Source organism: Anabrus simplex, chromosome 1 (assembly GCF_040414725.1).
Source record: "Anabrus simplex isolate iqAnaSimp1 chromosome 1, ASM4041472v1, whole genome shotgun sequence".
Lineage (NCBI taxonomy): Eukaryota > Metazoa > Arthropoda > Insecta > Orthoptera > Tettigoniidae > Anabrus > Anabrus simplex.
This window is the reverse complement of record NC_090265.1, coordinates 853,039,710-853,061,188: the sequence shown is the minus strand read 5'-3', so window position 1 is coordinate 853,061,188 and position 21,479 is coordinate 853,039,710. Positions and strand designations below refer to the sequence as shown.

The window sequence follows — 21,479 nt, the reverse complement described above, 5'->3', positions numbered from 1 at the left end:
TTGTAGACATTTAAAATGTACGTCAATGCATGAAGCGTGGATTAATTATTGACTTTGGAGTTCTTACAATTGTGCAAAAACAAAAGTTGAATTAGAGTTAATTGAATTGTACGAGTCAAATAGAACCAGTCAAAAGGCGCATGACGACGTAACCGAGGTTGATGTGACGTGATCCCCGGTAATTGCGAATTCTGTAGGAGAGAGAATCACAATGCCAGAAGGAAATACAAGTTGAACTAGTCCACATTCACGTGCTAGCAATAAAATTAAAAACGTATACAACATAGAACATCAATGATGAACTAATTAAAGAGTAACTGCGATCTTGAATATAGAGAGAGTTCAGGCAATCCGTAGATGAATGAAGCAGATTATGGCACAATTGGAGTTTGAAATCTGGAATGAAAGAAAAGGGAGGAAAATGAAGTTATGTTATAACGGAAAATGTAGAAGGAGAAAAGAAAAAAATGAAAGAGGAGGCTTACCCTTGGGACTAGTGTGAGGTGTCCGCTAGCGTTGGCTGCGTGAAGCAAACTGGCGAGTAGCTTTATTGCTGCTTCTAGTGTTGTATGTACGTATACGTAGAGGCGGGAAGTGAGTCATGTGAGGTGGAGGGGCAACCGATTCTTTGGGCGGGTCAGATGTTCGTGGAGGGGGTGTCGCATGAAAGGGCGGTAGAGCAGTAGCTGTTGTTACAGAGGAAATATTATTAGCGGTTGTATAATTAAAAATTCTCATAAAGTTATTATTATTTATATTGCGAAGAGAGAGTAGTTCTGGAATTTTTTCGATTATTGAACTTTTAATTTCTGAAGTATCATTTAAATTTTGATTTCTATTAAAATACTGGTCTAAAAATATGTAAATGTTCTCAAACTCTGTCATAAGTTTACTTTTATTGACGTATTTCAAGATTTGAAGGTCTTTTTCAATTGTTGTAAAATTGTGACCAGTTTCTTCCATATGGGTGCTCATGGTGGAATACTTTTTATGTTTCGAAGCGCTGTAGTGTTCAAGGTATCTGGTCAAAAAGCTACGTCCGGTCTGTCCGATATAAGAAAACCACAATGGGTGCATTTAAGCCTATAGATACCAGAGTTTGAGAATTTATTGTGGTTAATGTTAACTATATTTTAAGGTATGATACTGTTCGAAGCACAGTCCTGGTTGCTTCTCACAGGTTTTGCAGAAGTGGACAGTTTCTTGCCGCCGCTCCCTGGTAACGTTTCTACTGCTGCAAACCTTGTAGTCCTTTGTTTCCTCTTTCGTGATTTTCGTAGTCACTATCAGTAAATTCAGTCAAAATTGATACCATTATTTTATCCTTTGTCAACCTGGCCCCCACCATTTTACTTCAATTACTTTACACTGAGCATATACACCACCAAGGAAACGGAGTAATATTTTCATCACAATACTGTTACAAACTACCTGCCAAGTTCAGTCATTTTGCCTGCACCATTGTCTGGTAGCATATAGCAAGACCTCTTTTGTAAACAGCCTGCATTAACCTCCAAAGTAATTCTGTTGCATCCATGTCTCATAATCATGAAATGGGGTGATTATGAAAAATATGAAAATCACCATGGTTAGTTGTTGGGTCCGCCCTGTCAATGTTGATTATAAAATTTGTAAGTTTACATAATTATTACTCGTCTGTGTTTTGAGAGTTGGCCCACTCTCTTCATCAGAGAACTTGACATCTTAAAACAAAATTCCAGACAGTGCCGTCATGCCCTTGGAATGAGTAGATGTTGTTCTATTTGTAATGTACCGGAGCAATAAAAACCAACTTGCTCTCCAGCCAGACACACACTACCAGCACGTGTTGGTCCACTATGTTTATATATGGCCAAGCACCATCATAGGATGAGTCTATACAACTAAGTTACATTCAAAGGGCAACTTATCCCAAATAGATCTTACAAGGTAGAAAGAAATTCAGTAGATGATAAGAACGTCTTAGATGGATTTTTAACAAGTAAGTCCAAGATATTGTTTTATTTGAGTTAATCCAAGAGATCAATGACAGTTTTTTACAAAAACTTTTTTAAAAGATTCCTCAACAATAAGACATAAACAACAACTATTAATACTACTTAGATAAGCAATAGTAAGGTAACTTTTTACTGTGTGTGTTTTTTATAATAATATCTTTCGATTTTTACTATTTATGTTTTTACCATATGTTAGTATTAAAAGAATACGCAGAATTTGGTTTTGAGATGTCAATTCGCTGATGAAGAAAGTGGACCAGCTCTCAAAACATGTAGGAGTAATAATTACGTAAAGTTATGAATTTTATAATAAATATTGACAGGGCAGACCCAATAACTAACCATGGTATTTTTCATAAGCTTAGTCAATATGGACCAATCTAAGATAAAAAATGGTCAGATTTATTGATTATTAAAATGATGTCGAGGTAATAGTGTTGCACACAGTAGAAAGACAGACTTCAAACATCTCTGAGATCTTTAAGAATTCAAATTCATATTAACAGAATGTTCATCTCTCAAACAAGATTGAACACTGACCACACAGGTCTGGGCTGTCCAAGGTCTACCTTTAGATCACCTTTAGATCACAAATTGTGGTCAGTGCCTTCAGGAGTTTTGGCTTGTCTAACATATAAAAAGATACACATGCAAATCCCTGTAGATTATAGTGAACCATTAAGAGGCTTTTCACAAATTCTACTTGGAAATGGTTCTTATTATCAGTCAGTTTTCATTGTGCCCTGGTACAGAAAATATATATTCTGCAAGTTTTAATAATTCTGAACTACAGTCAACTGATTTACGTGAATTGAAATACTTTGCCCACTTATGACTATAAGATAACTTGTTAAATTCAGGGTCATTAATGCACTCATTCAGGAGTTGTTTGAAATTGCAAAACTGATCAAAAGATTTCACATCATCAGTTTGAAAGGATTTAGACTTAGCTTGCAAATACAGAATACATTTTTCAACATCACAATAATCAATATAACTTTTCACTGCAATCCATTTAAAACAGGCTTCCTTCAAAATCCTGGTTACCGGTATCTCCTGTCACTTGTCAAGTTGTCACACATTAACACAGGAGTGTTCTGATGGGGTATTACTGAGAGAGAAGCATGCAGTACATAGAGTGATAAATAGTGTCTATTATCACAAGAAGAGTGAAGTGCAAGAACAGCTAAATGTATGAGAGGAAATTGTGTTGTCTTATGGAATAAAGTTCTCAGCACAAAAGAGTGAAGTGCTGGTAATGACAAGAAACAAGAACTGAGCATATAATGGAATGACATTAGGAAGGGAGCAGTGAAAAAGAGCTGAAAGCTTTAAATACCTGGGAAGTGTAACTGAAGTACATGGAAGAAATAGGAAAGAAATCAATGAAAGTGGAAGGTGTGCAAATGGATTCTTTAAGAGTGTGGGAGGACTGATATGGAACAGGGTTGTACCACAGGAGATTTAAAGGAATTAGCTACAAGACTTATTTTATGCCAATTTTGACATATGGATCAGAAACTTGGGTAATGAAGGAGAGGGATAAAAGTAGAATACAAGCAGCAGAAATGAAATTTCAAAGGTGTCCAGTAGGTTTAACAAGAATGGATAGACTAAGAAATGAGAGTATGGGAAATGGTAAATGAGGTACCCCTACAGGAAAAGATAGAAAAATCAATGCTGCTGTGGTAGGGACATGTAAGAGAATTGGAGAAGAGAGGATACCAAGAAAGATGTTAGAAATGGAGTTGCACGGAAGGAGACCTAGAGGAAGACCGAGGGACAGATGACTAAAAGGTGTAAAGAAGAGCATCAAGGCAAGAGTAAGAAACTGGATGACAGTGAGAGAAGAGAAGTGGTGGATAGATAGAAAATGATGGACAGGCTTCTGTTCCAAGCAGACCCAACCTGTGGTTGGAAACTGCTCCAGATATTGATCACAATACAAGGCATGCATAGAACAATCGCATGTACTCTATATTCATAATCACATTTCTATATATTGATGCGATATTGATGATGCCACTGCATAATGAAGAATACTAGTTAAAACAAAGTAGTAAAACAGATTACCCCAAAATAAGCCAGACAATGGTCTAAAAAGGAGGACATGCCCAGATAAAAGGCGATATCTGGTCTTCCTAATTGGCTGGGAATGTAACTGACACCACTTGGCTATCACACCATAAGTTCTGGTACCAGTACATATTTCTCCTTTCAAGCAGGATTCTTTATCCATTCGTATGTCTGAATAAATTCTTTCACATAATTCTTTCAGTTTTTCTTTGTTTCTCACTCCAGTTTCATATTTTCATTATTAAAAGCTGTCTGTTTCTTCAAAAATGTATTTGACATGATTTTTGGGGATCCCATTTCAGATAGTAGTAAAAGAAGAGTGGATAGCCCTTGCAATCCTTCGAATGGCAGAGATGGAGAAGTCTGTAGTGGAAGGAGCAGGAGCTGTTGGATTAGCTGCCATTCTGGCTGGACAGTTAGAAGAAATGAAAGGAAAAAAGTAAGTCCTGTTTACTTGGTATATTTCACGTATTTGAAAATACAGTGAAACTTGCCTAACAGTCATCTTCATTTAGCTGTCACCTCAAAAAAAAGCCGTTTTTCTCTGGAACCGATTTACTTTTCCATAAACCCTGTGTTAATATCCTCTCCTTAAAGCGGCCACCTTGCACAGTGATCAGTGGCCAGACGTATCTTACAAGCTGACCTGAATGAAACGGCTGATCATAACTGCTCTGAATACACTGTTCATCCTTGAGACAGTCACGTAGTAAAAAAGTCACAGTACACAAGCCGAGGCCAGCTAGTTGGCCATATGGTTAGGGTCGGGTAGCTGTGAGCTTGCATTCAGAAAATGGTGGGTTCAGATCCCAATGTCGGCAGCCCTGAAGATGGTTTTCTGTTGTTTCCCATTTTCCAAATGCTGGGGGTATACCTTAATTAAGGCCCCAACTAGAGTATAGTTTCAGTGTATGGGACCCTTGCCAGGATCACTTGATTTGAGAACTGGGAAAAATACCAATATAGTTGGTCCATTATTGTACATTATCAATTTTCCAGCTAACTCTCTTGGTTGGCAGCATTCCGCCACAGTGTGCTAAGTTGGGCTCATCAGTTGGTAAATAAGTCTCACTGAATTTCCCTGAAGAAATAAAATACTTTATAGTACAGATTAAAATAAATGAAGTTTGATGGTGTAGTAGTGACTGTTGTTTTAATGGGCAGAATAATGATTTTATTAGCTGGTGAGGACAGCCGATCAACAAAGGTTGAAAGCACTCAAATCATGCAATTGATTTACTGTCAAAGAGAAGTGAAGTTGTCATCATTCTTGGTTAATATATTGTTATGGAAAGAATTGTTTGACTGAAGAAGGAATTTAAATCTGAGCCTGTTGATTTGTAGATAGGTAGAAATCAGGAATCTTACCTGTAGTTCTTGAGGACATCATAGCAGATCAATTGATAATTTGGTTTGAAGGTCTCAATATCATATACTTATGTTCTGCTAGTGAAAATGAATCCCTGTAATAGAAAGGAAAATATCATGGAAAGTGAATGAAAACTTATCTATTGGTAACCTCAGGCTTATGATAGAGCAAGAGAAGACTAAGAGTAGTCAGAAGGAAGAAGTGTGACACACACAAGTTTAGGGAGGTCAGAATTTAGATTCCATCCACAACCACCATGTCCAGCTGCGATGTGCATTTGCTGGGAAACTGGCAGTGAGCACATTGCATTGGCTGACTGCACAGATCACTGTGCTCTAGTAGAATGTTTGATTGTAGGTTGCATTAGCAGTTTTTTTCAGTTAACATAATGGAGTTTACTGCCAAAGGTTCGAAGCAGAGGCTCTCGACTTCTTGTTGTTTCAAAATGAATGAGAAACCTTATACTTATTTATGCAAGCGCAAGGGCTGGATCGACATGCTATCGTATTCCAAAGACGCAGACACAGGATGCTGTCAACTGTGTACCGTACACTGTTTTATTTAAAAATTATATACAGGTTAATAGTTGCACATCAAATGATTCACCATCTTGAACTCAATCGACTGCCACATTAGCATGTCAACCGACTACACAACACTTGACAATATCACATGTGGTAACAATACAACATAACTACTTCAACGGCAAAACCACAACATGAGTTCACATGTTAGGGTGTTACTAACAACTCTCAGTAACAACTCGACTCAACAACCCAAGACTGTCCTTGTATATACCTTGCCTGGTCAGGCTTCCAGTAAAGTATGACACAACATGCTTTCTCGTATCTTCTTGAGTCTCCAATAACCTATATACAAATGAATGGAACATTCTGTAAAACTTGAGTGACATCAGGACAAGGTGCGTTGTTCTAGACTCCTACCCTGTGTTGCACAACATTACATTGGATTTATACATCATATTTACAGGTAATAATAAATTATATACTATTAATTACGTGTTCTTACACTAAATAAAGTTGTATTAATAAACATACAGCAGAAGTATCATGACTTAACCTCACATGTTCTGTTACACAAGACAGATCATACAGCACACAAATAATAAATGATACAACCACGATTTATACCAAATAAAGTCCGTACTGACAACCTGTCATATATAACTATGTAAATAATAATAATAATAATAATAATAATAATAATGATACCGGGGGAGTTGGCCGTGCATGTAGAGGCGCGCGGCTGTGAGCTTGCATCCGGGAGATAGTAGGTTCGAATCCCACTATCGGCAGCCCTTAAAATGGTTTTCCGTGGTTTCCCATTTTCACACCAGGCAAATGCTGGGGCTGTACCTTAATTAAGGCCACGGCTGCTTCCTTCCAACTCTTAGGCCTTTCCTATCCCATCGTCGCCATAAGACCTATCTGTGTCGGTGCGACGTAAAGCCCCTAGCAAAAAAAATAAAAATAATAATGATAATAATAATAGACGTAAACAACTTCATAAATCGAAATATCAGCATATATAGCCAAACCTCACAAGTCATAATAATAATAATAATAATAATAATAATAATAATAATAATAATAATAATAATAATAATAATAACAACACCTAACAATTAAGCTCGATATTTTCACTATTTACCCATGGGTTTAGAGAATTGTTTCCATGTTATACTAGTCCATTACACACTTGCATCAATGCTTATGTGAACATTTCTTCTCAGGATGAAAATATCTAAGTCCAGCAACATAAGTAGACTATCAGACCTGAACCTTAAACATGTTCTAGGAATATATTCAGATCAAAATATACCATCAAACACTGAAAAACTTATTCAAAATAAAATGTAATCATTAAAATAATGTTCCTCTATTGACTGAAAATAGAAATATAGTTTCTTTCATATTATTGAAGATGGTGTCATAATAGCTATTGCACCCCTAAGAGGAACTTTCACTGAGGAAAAAAAAAAACACATTACAAAATGTAATTCATGTATATCATTGTCATTGCACCTGCAAAAACTGCTATGTGATATTGTTTTTGGAGAAATACTGACCCGCAGCAAGTATATCATTAAGAACGAGTATTCTTTGAAATTATTCACACAATATTTAACATAAGATGACAGAATCTTCCTGGCCAAAGTTCTAAGCTGAAATATTTCACATAACAGTTTTTGCAGGTGCGACGGTATATAATTTCTCTTTTGCCAAGTTTTTTGTTCATTTTGAGTATATTATCTTGTTTTAACTACTTCTAATCTGTGTGTACGGTTGCCCCTTATATAAAATTAAAAAGCAAGTAATACATTTTCTTGTATACGATTAAACATAGTATTATTATTTCAGATAACTATTATTATTTATGGTAGCAGAATGAAAAACAATGTTTGAAGAGGAAACCTTCCATGAACATACTGGTTGTTATTGCCAGTCCAAGGTCATCCTTAGTGTACTGGTGGTGGCTGCTCATGGGTTGTTCTAGTGAGCCAAGCCTGCACATGCCTGATTTACGGTATGTTTTAGGAAGACAGTTATGATAATGTGGACATTTTTATTGGCGAATAGGTCAGGAGGAACATTTCTCTTATTCATTTACCTGAATTGGGAAATGACTTCAGTCAATTTTCTGATGAAAGGTGGTTGTGCTGCTTTTGTTTTAACCTTCATAATGCTATTGACAGCACAGTTTGTCATAAATGCTACCATGCAGTTATGCTATTGACGAAACAGAACATCACTATGAGTGTACCAAGGCCAACTTGATGTGTTGCTCTAGCTAGCTCCTTACTGGCCTTGACAATCGGGTCTTCGCACTATAATTGGAGTAGTTTCATAGCTTGATACAGGGTGCTGGCGGCCTAAGGTTGTGCGGTGGAAATTCATACTCCTGTGTGGAAAACGTATTGACTTTGATTGCCGATTTATCTTAATTTCCATGTATGGAGAATGTTACATAGTTTAATACAGTTTAAATGATTAATCATAAAGGCTACCTTTGTTGATATTTGCCAAAATAATGTTGTGAAATGAAACTGCGGAGAGGTGGAGTAGTACCAATATAAATGGTCTGTTATTGGACATAAATTTTCCAGCTGACTCATTCCTGGTTGCCAGCGTTTCGCCCCAGTGTGCTAAGTTGGGCTCATCAGTTGGTAAATGGCACACCTAACAAGACGCATAGCTAGTGCATACCGTGGAGGCTAATCTAATCTATAAATGTTTTCATTCCCCACCCTGAAGGGGTAGGGTGGGCCACCTAGAGGGTAACGCCCTCTCTCTGGCCAAGAGATGCGGGCGGAATGGGTGGTTTGATGGATGAGGGAGGTGGGTAGGAGGATGTGAAAAATAGAGAAGATGGTAGGGTTTTTCTTAATTTGCAGATAATAACCTTTATTGGAAATATAGAGAAGATACAGAGATGTAATACATAGATGGAGTGAATAGGGGTTTACACAAAGGGTCGAAGTAGGAGTTGTTGGGCGAGGAAGTGGTAAAAGGAAGAGAAGTTGTGAGGGAAGAAGTGAAATGTAAGGGAGGAAGTGCCGTTTAGAAGGGAGTGCCGGGGTAGAGGTGGAAGGTAAGGAGGTGAAGGGAAGCGGTTATATGGTTAAGAGAAGTGATAAGAAGACGAAGGAGGTCAAAAGTTGGAAGGGGAGGAGGTATGAAGCCAGTTGGAGGAGGCTGTGGGTACACTGGTAGAGGTGGAAAAATGGGAGGAGGAGCTGGCCGGGGGCGATGCGATGGGCGATCTGAGGGTTGGCGACTAGGTGAAGGCGGGGAACGAGAGGGTTCCACGCGATAGGAATGGCCGTGGACACGGGCACTGGCTGTTGAACTGCTTCAGAGGTAGTCAGCTGGAGCCGTACCATGAAAGTTGATCCGGAGGCGTTTCAGATCCGAATGGCAACTCGGACAGGAACGCCCGCTACACGGAGTTCTTTGAGGACGTCCCATTCAGAGAAGTCTGGAGGGATTCCACGGAGCACACAGCTGTACACTGTAGAAGGAGACGGTGAAGGCGGCTGGGTTGCTGACGACTGCTGAGCGATGGTAGCTGGCGGAGATGGCGATGGCGAAACTGTGACAGACGAGGCAGGTACTTGCTGAATGGAAGGGGGGATAGATATTGGGAGGAAGGATGACAGAACGGGAAGAATGACAAGTGGTAACAGTGTTGACAGGAAGTGAAGAAGGGAGAAGGCTGGACGGTGTGGTGGCGGTAATGGTAGTAGTTGTTGGGATGGTGAGTGTTGAGGGCAGAGGTGTCGTTCGGGATGGAAGCTCATGGACAATTGGGACAAGGGTTGGGTCGGCAGAAAGCTGGTATGGAGGAGTTGGCACCACTGCGTAGGTGTGACAGTGAATCGTTGCGCCTGAAGTGTAAAGACGTTGAAAGGTGGCCTCGTCGCTGAGATGTACAAAAATCTTTGAAGAGGGTGTAGAGGCGAGGCCATCCGTCAGACGATAGACATTGTGGACCGGAAAGTCAGCAGCGCAAAGGTCGTCAAAGATGTCATCTTCAGGGATGGCAGGATCCACGCCGGGAATTATGCAAAAGGCTATGGTTATGGGGAAGTCGACAGCCAACAAGGCATCAACTGATATGCCAATTGAGGTCAGCTGAGTAGCAGATAGAGGTGGAGGCCACCCGGCTGAGAAAAATAATGGTGATCACAAAATAATCCCACTGTAGAGACAGACGGTGTGTTATGGCGTTCGTGTACTGTCACCATGAAGGTTGGTTTGTTTGTTTTAAATTTCATTCCCCACCCTGAAGGGGTGGGGCGTGCCACCTAGAGGGTAACGCCCTCTCTCTGGCCAAGAGATGCGGACGGGTTGGGGAGATGTGACGGAAGAAGGAGGTTGGTAAAGAATGTGAATATATAGGAGATGGGAGAGGAATTGCGCCTATGCCTAAGTACTGAAGTTCGTTGAGTGAGTTTATTAGCATAGATGGTTACAAAGTAGTACAAAAGATATTACACAGATTTAGAAGTATATATAACGGCTGTGGGACGAAGGTGGGTTTAGTGCTAGAGGTAAGGGAAAGGGCTAAGATGTGAAAGATACAGGAGAAGTTATGCAGAGAAGTGAGTAAAGTGTGGAGGGGGTTGGTTGGGGGTTGTATTGGAGGAGAAAAACCAGGTGGAGGATGGTAAAAGCGGATTTGTGGACTCACTGGAAGGGAAGGAGGAACCGGCCGGGGATGGCGATGGTGTGTATGAGATCGGTTAGCAGGTTGGTGAGGAGAGCAAGATGGTTCAGTGTAATGATGGCAGCTTTGAAGATGGATTCCGTTGTTGATGAAATGTTGGGCGATGTCCGGAGTTGGTAGATGAAGGGGAACGAGGTGGATAGGTCCTGTAGCGTTGAAAATCCGAGTTGCTCTGTAAACTGGTGTTCCTGTCTGGCAGAGATCTTGAAGTATGGCGTCGTTGGATAAGAGCAGGTCCACTCCTCGGATGACGTAGGTGCAATTGGTCGATGGTGGCGGCATTATGTCGGTGGTAGGGTCAGTTGCAGGCGCTGGTTGTTGACTTGATGAGGTAGGGGTGGGAGGCGTGTTGATAGTAGTGGTCATGATAGGGATAGGATGGGTTGTTACCGTAGTCGTGAGTGAAGTTGTGAGGGAGGTGTGAACTGGGGAGGTTGTGAGGGTGATAGTAGTGGTGTAAGGAAAGTACAAGGGTTGTGGCGGGGGTATGTAAGGAGGTGGATCAGGGGAATAGTCCGGGAGTTGCTCGAAAATATTGCTGGGAGTGTCTTCCATGCGATGGAAGCGTTGGCAGATTTGTGCACCAGTGGCGAGAAGATGGTCACGTTCGGTGGATGTGTTGAAATGAAGGACATCGTTCGATGGTACGGTTTGCAGGTGGAGCTGGGCGAGCTTTGCACTGTCTTGAATAAGTTGTGTGAGCAAGTCCACAGGTGAGGCATTGCAGAAGTTCTCGTTTGTTGGGGCAAGTAGGTGTATGGTAGGTCTGATTACAGTGACCACAGATGGGTCTATCGGTGCGGCATTGAGCTGTCCAGTGATCATTATACTGTAAGCATTGCCCGCATCTTATAGCTAGAGGAGGAGGAGTGCATGAGGGTTCTACCCAATGATGTTGACGAAAAATGTAGACACCATGTTCCAGCAGTCTGTCTAGATCATTGGTGGATTGTAAAAGGAGGTGAATCATGTAGGTTGGTCCGGTGGTGTTTTTAATTCAGATGGCTTTCCATACAAAAATGCTGTCATCTTGAAGTTCTTTGACTATGGCATCTTCCGTGATGGCTGGGTCAACTCTCTTGATCACGCAGCTGAAGCGGTATTTGCGAGGTAATGGTGAAGTAGTGACAGGCTGGGGGACTTGCTGAAATGGTACAGATGAGCCAAATTGTGCGGGGCTGATGGTGTTGCATATCTTAGTTGCAGCTTCTTCGCTGTTCACTTTGATGATGATTCCGTGTCCCATTGGGCGAATGTCAGCAATGTCGTCTTTCTGTATACTGAAGTGAAGGAGAGTAGAAAGGATTTTCTGGGCTAAGCGGCATTCTGGTGCGGGATTGGAGAGTAGTAATGAATGGATCCCTTGGGGACGGGGTTGGAGCGTACGAGTTGAAATGATAGGACATTTGGTTGGCAGGAGAGGGAGGGAATTGTCATTGGGGTCCGACTCGTTGGCTGAACGGTCAGCGTACTGGCCTTCGGTTCAGAGGGTCCCGGGTTCGATTCCCGGCCGGGTCGGGGATTTTAACCTTAATTGGTTAATTCCAATGGCACGGGGGCTGGGTGTATGTGTTGTCTTCATCATCATTTCATCCTCATCACGACGCGCAGGTCACCTACGGGTGTCAAATAGAAAGACCTGCACCTGGCGAGCCGAACCCGTCCTGGGATATCCCGGCACTAAAAGCCATACGCCATTTCATTTTTTTTTCATTGTCATTGGGAATAATGTTGGGAGAGACTGATTTTTTGACCATTTCGAGGTCTGATTGAGAGGGAGCAGAGATGCTGGGAGGTGGATTTTCCATTGCAACGCAGCGAGGAGGAGGCTCATTTCCACGTGCGGCACGAGGGGCTGTACGCTTGTACTGAATGTTGTGGTCGTACTGTGGAGCAGGTTGTACAAACAGGTGACAAGGGTAATTCGGACGATTCATAAATGTTGACATCAGTGCTGTGTGATGGGCTACTGCTGCGGCTTCAGCAGCTGATTGGCTTTGCTGAGTGGCGGTGATGATTGTAGAGGTGGTTGTAGTGACTGTAGCAGTGGTGACAGGTGTGTACTGCTGGAACGGATACATCTTATCCTAGAGGAACGAACGCTGGTCTTCCTGATGACTTGATTCCAGGAGAAAGAAGAGTAAGTGGCTGAGAAGGCTTTTAGCCTGGATCAGAAGAATGAATAGCTGTACTGCTCTAGAAGAGGAATATGCAAGTCCAGGGGGTGAAACCCCACGAAACCACTCAGTCCACCTGTTCAATGCACTTTTTTAAGCGTCGATAAGATGTTGTGCTGGATTACGGTGTGCGGGCTCGTCAGACTTGACACGTACTCTGTGATTCGTGTATACACCACCAGGAGTGCAGTGTCAATGAAGGATCCCCCGTGGAGGCCACTGCGTAGGCTACTTGGAGCCACTGGCAGTGCCAATGCACTATGAGAGAATTTGCCTCATTACCAAAAACTGATGCCTGCCTGACCATCAGATGGTATGGATGTTGATTCCCATAGGGAACCTGAAATATTTGTTCCGAATGAGTAAATTTATAATACCAATATAAATGGTTCGCTATTGGACATTATAAATTTTCCAGCTAACTCTTTTTCCAGATGATGTTCATTTACTTGTAAGGAATAACAGTACGTAGTCAATTTTATTATCCATAGCATTTAGATACATAGTAGAATTTACCACAAGGATATTGTCTTCTGATGAGATTAAGCGTCTTCAAGTGCTGCTGTCAGGAAGGGGGTTTGGTCAAAAAATTACTTCTTTTTTTTTTTCTATTCAAATATTCAGTGTATTGTTAATAGAAATATTTTCACTTAAACATGACTAAATTTTAATTTCAATATATACCGGTAGTTTCAGATTACATTTCATTCATACTTTGCACTAGAATTTTACATAAAAGTTCACTGAGAGGAAAGTATTATGAGTAAATACTTGGTAAACTGTTCATTACACAGGTAACACTTAGCTTAATACATTGGCCTTACTGTCATAACAGTAATAGTTCCTACTTGACTGTGTTTAAATGTTGAAGTTCAGGGTATCTTGGATAAAAATGTGTTGTGTTGCTGTCATGTGACGATATCAACTGTCAATAACAAACAAACAAACAAACAAACAAACAAACATCTCATTACAAACCCATTACCTACCAACACATACAACAGCAAAACAATACAAATGAAACTGGAAATACAATAATTTGCAGTACACTGTTTCCTGTCAGTGCCATAGGTGGCCAGTGCTCCAGTAGCATTATGATTATTATTCAATAAAAGAAAGTTTAGGAATATAAATACCTGAAAATAGAAACAGAAAACTAAGTTGAAAGTACTAATTTAAGGGTTGTAGTAGGGAGCTATAATATAAACTTACGTGTTTCAATTGTCCTTGTGCTTGTAATGTGATTTCTGCTTCAGGCATATCTTCACTTTGTAATAGTTGTTCTACAGTGAAACCAATATTTGAAAATTAATTTGTAAGTAAATCTCAACAATATCAGTGTGGTGCCCTTATCGAACTGCACCACTGCCTACATCTACATTCAATACAGAAGAGTGCAGCGCTGGATAATGACATCAGTATAAATTGGCATGGAGGATGAGCTGTGACACATTGCCGAATGCCGACCTGTCTACACCGTATTCCAGCCACGTAGGGTAGGCTATCCCCTATTTGAAAATGTGGTCTGGACAGGTGGACTGACATAGGTTGTGAGGTTTTACCTCTGCACGCACAAGCGTAACCTTGGAAAGAGCCATTCCCTTTCTCCCACTCACTGAAGTCTTCGTCTTTGCTTTCAGCATACTCGTGACATATTCTATGTCCCATTATACATTGTACAGAAGGACTTAATTCCTTACTCTTGATTTCATGTGCTTTAAGATAGGGCTTCCCTTAATATTTGTGCTCTGGCAATGAGAATATTATTGCGATTTAAGGCACATTCAGGAACTGACAACAGTCATTCCCACTAATAAGCATCATTTTGTAAATAATGTACATAGTTAATTTTCATGGTCACCAGTGAAAACAATCTTTAGTTTCAGTGCAATTTCAAGTGAATGAATACTTGTAAACTGGTGAATCAATAAAAATAAGTTTGTGTTTGTACAAGTGGGACTCAACAGATTATGTTTTTATAAATTAATTGTAGTGGAAGGCAATTACTGCATTAAACAATTTCTGAAAAATGCAGAAACTTTGAAGTGATTTCCTAAAAGATTACAAATTTTACCATGCAATTATTTCAGAATCCAATGAACACAGAAAAGAAGAAATTCAGAGCACATGTAAATACCACACCTACTTATCTCTCTGGTAGTATTGCTTTATTAATTTTTCTTCAGGGACTCTTGGTACTAGTCACCTTATAACTAGGCACTGATGAACCTGTCTAGCACTCTCCTACTTTTGCCTACTAATGAATATTCATGTTCTTTGAAATGAAGGCTACAGACAACAGAAGAACCAGAATTAGTGCGAGGGACAAAGTTATCGCGAGAAATTGCTTTGAGCCACTTCTTAGTTTTGTCCTGGTCTACAGGGAATTCGTGAAATGATAGTGTCCCTTTTTTCCTCTTCCTCTTTGAATTACAAAAAGGCACACAGCAATACGACATGTTTGAATATTTGCAAAAAACAGTTAAAGAAAAACAAATCAATATATTGCATAATATAAAAAAATTAGTGCATACAGGAGAATTCTTGTTTAGGACGAAGTTACGGCAATAAATTGCTATGAGCCACTCATTATATTTTTTTCTTGTTTGTAGGAAATTTCTGTTTGAAGTACAAAAAAAGCGCACTACATTATCACATATTCCAAGATTTATGAACAGAATTAAAGAAACAAATCACTACACAATAAGAAAAAAATTAGTGCATAATATTCAACTCTCAAAAACAAACAAAGAAACCAAGAAACAAACGAACAAAAATTTCATTATGAATCCATTATTACCAACACATATGACAGGAAAACAATACAAATGAAACTGGAAATAAAATAATTTATGGTACACAGTTTCCTGTCAGTGCCATAGGTGGCCAGTGCTCCAGCGGCATTATGGAGAAACTTATCAATTACAGATTTATGCTGGGCTTCACAAGTAATTGTCAAGGTCGGTACAAGGAGCGCAACAAGGGATTCAGTCAGCCGTGCATGTACTTTTTTTAGTTCCACATTCCAGGTGTGTGAGGTGCTGTCATTTGAAATAAGTCTTACTTGATGTCTCTTTATTTTATATTTACAATCTCTATGGTGAGGGTACAGTGGTGGTGGTGGTGATTATTGTTTTAATAGGAAGTACAACCAGGCAACCATCCTCTATATAACACTAATCAGAGAGAGAAAAAAATGGAAGGGATCCGACACTTTGAAAAATGAAGGTATCGGCCAAAGAAAGTCAAGAGCCATGAAGGGAATAAACATGAAAGACTCGCTAGGCCTTGAGTGCTCTAATACCGTCGGGGTCGGAAAAGAACAAGAGTTGACCAAGGGAGGTCGGATAGGATAGATGAAAATGAGGAGCCTGGCACTAGTAAGTATAAGCAATGCCAGGACTCAGCTAAGGACCCCATGGTCGCCAACCCACGCTCCCAAGTTCAGAGCCCCTGGAGACCCTTTTAGTCACCTCTTATGACAGGCAGGGGTACCGTGGGTGTTATTCCACTGCCCCCACCCACAGGCGGAGGTGAGAGTACATGTGTATGCATATAAAATGTAATCTAATATATTTTATGAAACCAATGGGAGGAGAGAGAATGTGTTAAATTGACTTAGGGCCTTAATGCAGAATGAGGGGCAGATCGCAACACATCGCTTCTCGAGGACACACACCGCTTCAGAACAGGACGCGGATACCTCAGCACTTCGCAGACAATTCTCCTATATTTTTTGCCCGGCTGGGCGGCTCCATATCTATACTTCAGCTCCCAGCCGGCTACAAAAAAGCAAAATGGCTGACACCAAAACTTGGAAGTCAGCCTCCCCAACTTACCTACCTCTCTATCCATTATGACCACCACCACCACCACTACGACGACGACGACGACTTCCATCTTCCACTTCACCTACCCTCCCATCACAACTCTAACGTATGCCCATCCTTCGCCTCTCCTTACGACTGCATGTCCCTTGCCTCCATACCATGACCCGCCCAGTTACTTTCACTGCCCGTCACCAGCAAATACTTCCACTCTCCCTAACCTTCAAACCCCTACTCAACCTAGTCTTCAGCCACTCAACGCAGTTTCAGCCATCGGAGCAACCGCACCACCGCAGATATCATCACTGCCACCGCCATCTTCTCTCGCCACAGACGACAGACCTGCCACTCCTGTCACCACTTCAGCTGGCTCCGCACAACCACCATTGACACCACCATCTTCTCAAGCCATGTATAGCTGCGTAATCCGCGGAGTCGATCTTAACCTCTTCGACCAGGACATACTACACGAACTACAGGCAGGTGTTCCAGCTCACCGAGCCTTCTGAATCATGAACGCCTCTGGTCCCACCTATATGGTCCGACTCATCTGCCCACCAACGAAGATGTACAGCGACTCATCAGCAATGGTGCCTACATCTATCGCCATCTCCTTAAGGTAGAACCCTCTCGCTCTCCACCCCAACCTTTTCCTCGCCATCCTACCAATACACGATGTCACACCCGGCCAGCTCCTCCTCCATTTCAACCTAATCAATACGTCCGTCCACCCCTACTCCCAACTAATTTCTTCTATCAGCCTCCTCCGCAGTTTGAACTCCTCCGACTCCTCACCAACTCATTATGTAATATCACAGCAACCCTCCACCTTCTAACCCTTCAACTCCATCCTAGCACTCCCAATTAAACCTTCACTCTTCACACACATCCGCCAACATTTACACCCTTTCTCCTCTAACAACTCATCACAGCCTTTCCCGCCTTCTTCATTCCACACATCTCACTGTTCTCTCCACCTTTCCCGGCCCAAGCGAGCGCGTTACGCTCTAGGGGGCCCGCCCTTCCCCCTCAGGGAGGGGAATGAAAACAAAAAAACAAACAGAATGAGGCTAACTTGTCTGAAAAGAGAACATAGGATGTTTATGCATCTATGAATACATAGTACTTAAAGATTAATAAGGAATATGTAGGAATTCATACAATCAATGGGATAGATACTTATCATATTCAGACACTATTTTGTTAGAAAATATCATAGTTTTGTAGTGCCTCTCAGCCAGTTCCATACCCTCATATGACCACTATAATTATTATTTCCCGTCAGTTTTTGTAATTAATATTATGTCTTTCAGGATTGTCCTCTGTGTTTGTGGTGGTAATATTGACACCACAATTCTGGGCCGTTGTCTGGAGAGGGGTCTAGCAGCTGATGGTAGATTACTGAAGTTTACGGTCACCGTAAGCGATCGTCCTGGAGGAATTGCTGAACTGTGTCGTCTGCTGGCATCACTTGGAGTTTCCATTAAGGATATTATGCATGAGCGAGCCTGGATCAAGTCTGACATCTTTAGTGTAGAGGTAAGAGAATTGCATTCAAAACATTATTTATTTCTCCACTTATTAATAATAGGCTTATTTTGAGGCAAAACATTTTCTGGAAGAGAGATTGAGTGGAATGCAATAGAGATAGTAAACTCTTTGTTTGAAGGTAGAAGAATTGGAAAAGGGATACAAAGAATAAAAATCTAGAGCAAAATTATCAGTAATTTGTAGGTCATCTTTTTTAATCTAATGGTATTTTGTAATATCTGCAGAGAAAAGCCCCTGGGGTGGGTTCACAGGAAAGGGAATAATGATGAGACAGGAAAGAATGTGGAATTATCTTTCATTCCTAAGTGAATGGAACATGAAATAAATAAGATTAATTAAAGAAATACCACAGCCACCTTGAACAACGAATTCCTTATCCTTCATTTAGAAAATGAATTGTGTAACTGGATAATCATTGGTAGAAGAAAGTCAGTGAGATCCTTGTCACTTTCTATGTTTATCCTGTGCTCCTAGATTTTATCACCAGTATTTCTTTTTTTTTTCTGAAGTTTCTTCACTTACTTTCCTTGCCTTTATTTGTCCTTGTCTGCCATATTATTTATTACCATTAAGAATTTCGATGACGTTCAAAACAAAGGTTGTTAGAATTCATTCCATCCCCTCAAAAGAAAATAAAAAATTATGCTTTTATACATGCACAATGATGCTATCCTATCTCCTGCTGAATTCAAGCCATATTATAGGGGCTACATGAGAGATCAACATTTGTTGCTATTATTCTTATTATTATTTTTAACAGTTTTCCTGGAAAGATAATTTTTTTGCATATTCAAATTTTAACATTTGATTTGAAAAAATAGTGTTTTGGAATAAATACATATAGCATCTATAAACTGGTGTGTTTGTGTTCTCAATTTTATTGTTAATGTAGCCCCTAGAATATACATTTTTTTAAACTTTGGAATGCTTTCCTTTCCACAAAAAACTTTTTTTTTTTGCATTCTTGTTTACATGTACATTACAAAAATTATGAAACTCTCTGTATTTTATGTGATTGTTTAATATGTTGGAGTGCAAAACTTAAGGACAAAACAGGTTTTCTCCTGTAGTATCTGATAAGAAGCATGTATCTGTAAGGAAATCATACCAGATGTACTTTGTAAATTTTAGAATTGAAAAGGATAATGAATAAAATATAATAAATAGAAAATTTTAGAATTATATTTTATTCAAAAATGGTTACTAACATAATACAGCTGTATCTATGCCACTAATTTAAAGAAAAGTAATGGTCATCAGTTGGAGATACTAACCTCTAATAACTATGCATGCATTGCATTATGTCTCCATACTTTAGAAAAGGTTGTTCAGGAGTTCTCATGGTACTAGTCCAAACCTCTTTAACTGGCATCTTTAGCTGTTATATATTTTCCAATTGGTATTCATGTGTTACTAGTTGTTTTCCTATGAAGTCCCACACATGCTTTATGGGATTTAAACCAAGAGATTGCACAGGCTAATCCATCCATTGAATATCGTCGCTTTCCAATAGATCATCAACAGTTGCACTATGGTATGAATTAGTAATTTTATCCATGAACACAGTCAACAACACCTCTAAATATGAAGGAAAATTATTTCACTGTGGTAGCATTCACCAGTTACCATACCATATTCCAATATCTGAAGCTCTGTATATCTGTCCAACGTAATGTCTCCCTTGACTAGAACACCTGGACTACCCTTTTCAGTAATATTTGCAGGGCTATACCGCATTCTAACCTCTGGCCAGTTCAGTTGGTGTCCACAATTACTGTTAAAGCTCTACATCTGCTGTCATCAGTAAGGTGAACTTTATGCCATTGTTCTGCTGTGAAGTCCTTATGTTCTTTGTGCCACTGTAAATGGCACATTTATTGGTCACATTGTAATGGTCCTTGGACAAACAGTCCACCTCTTCATAGTTTTCTGGTAACAGAAAATCACTACAGTCTGAGAACTCTACGCCTTTTCACTTGTTGAGCAATGTTGCTTGCTGCCTGACATCTGTTCTTCTTGGCCACTAGGAGTATATAGTGGTCCTCATTCAATGTGGAGCTCCAAAGCTCCTGATCAACTCTTTTTCCACTCTGCCTTTCCTTGAGCTTCCCAATCATTCTACCTTGAGTAAAGTCATCCACATGTTGGGCCATTTAGCTGTTTTCAGTGCATGATGAAATGAACAACTATGTATTCCCTCAGATCATGAACACCATAAGGTCAAGTTTATGTGCTGGTGGTCCTTCCTCTGGCAAGGCCCCATACAACCTTTAGGTCCATTGTAACAGTTATCAGTGATGTAATGCGTTGTTTTATAATAATATTAGTCCTTAAGTTTTGCACAGCAGTGTTCATACAGTAAGACTGAAATAGAATATCTATCCTGTTATAATGCATTGTGATATTATCTGTTATTAATAACAGTCTAAGGCTGGTGCATGTTCAGTGCAAATTTATACTCAGCATCATACATAGTCTTGGTCATGCTCGTCCTGTATTGTGTTTGCAGCATACATATCGTGGATGTCAAATGCATGAATCAATATGGCACAAACCTAACATACGAGATCTGTTAAAAAAGTAGCCAAACTTCGAAAACAATTCTTTACAGGGCTTACTTGTGGTCTAGTTAGCTTTGTCTCCCCTTCTCTATTAATACAATTCTCCCAATGCCAATTCTACTTATGGCTGGCAATTTGGGAGATTGTACAAAGTTCCACCTATGATTTCAGTTTCATCTTTTCAACCGACTGAAACTGTTATCTTCTTAGAGTGATTTTCAATATGGGGAATAGAAAAAATAATCTTCTTGAGCTAGGTCAGGTGAGTAGGTTTGAGGGGAAAGCAGAGTTGTCTTCATGCTCAACAAAATTTCATTAATCAATAGTGATGCGTGAGCTGGAGCATTGCCATAGTGGAAACTCCACAAGTCTGGTCTTTTTATCATGATGTTTTCTCTCAAATTGGATTATACCAACAGTTCACCATTTGACCCTCAGGTGGGACTTCATGGTGAACAACACCATTGATATAGCAGTTGAAGCTTTCATGGCTGGCATTATAGATCATGTCTGTACTTTCTGGGTTTGGAGACCATGGTCCAGGACCATCATACAGTATACAAGTCCAGAAAATACAGACATGATTTTTAACATGTCCAAAAAGACTATCAACAACACTTTCACATTTGACCTAGCCTGCTGTGCTTTCTACAGTCCTGGTGAAGTTTTCC

General features: G+C 40.2%; 1 protein-coding gene across 2 annotated transcripts in view; it reads left to right on the top strand.

Annotated features, from left to right (window-relative positions):
* Window positions 1-21,479, top strand: part of Srr (Serine racemase) — a 197,047-nt gene that overhangs the window by 132,568 nt on the left and 43,000 nt on the right. For both annotated transcript variants that reach the window (XM_067136428.2, XM_067136427.2), the window contains exons 7-8: window positions 4,376-4,512; window positions 18,010-18,235. In XM_067136428.2, the coding sequence (XP_066992529.2) occupies window positions 4,376-4,512; window positions 18,010-18,235 (363 nt within the window). The remainder of the gene's footprint in view (window positions 1-4,375; window positions 4,513-18,009; window positions 18,236-21,479) is intronic.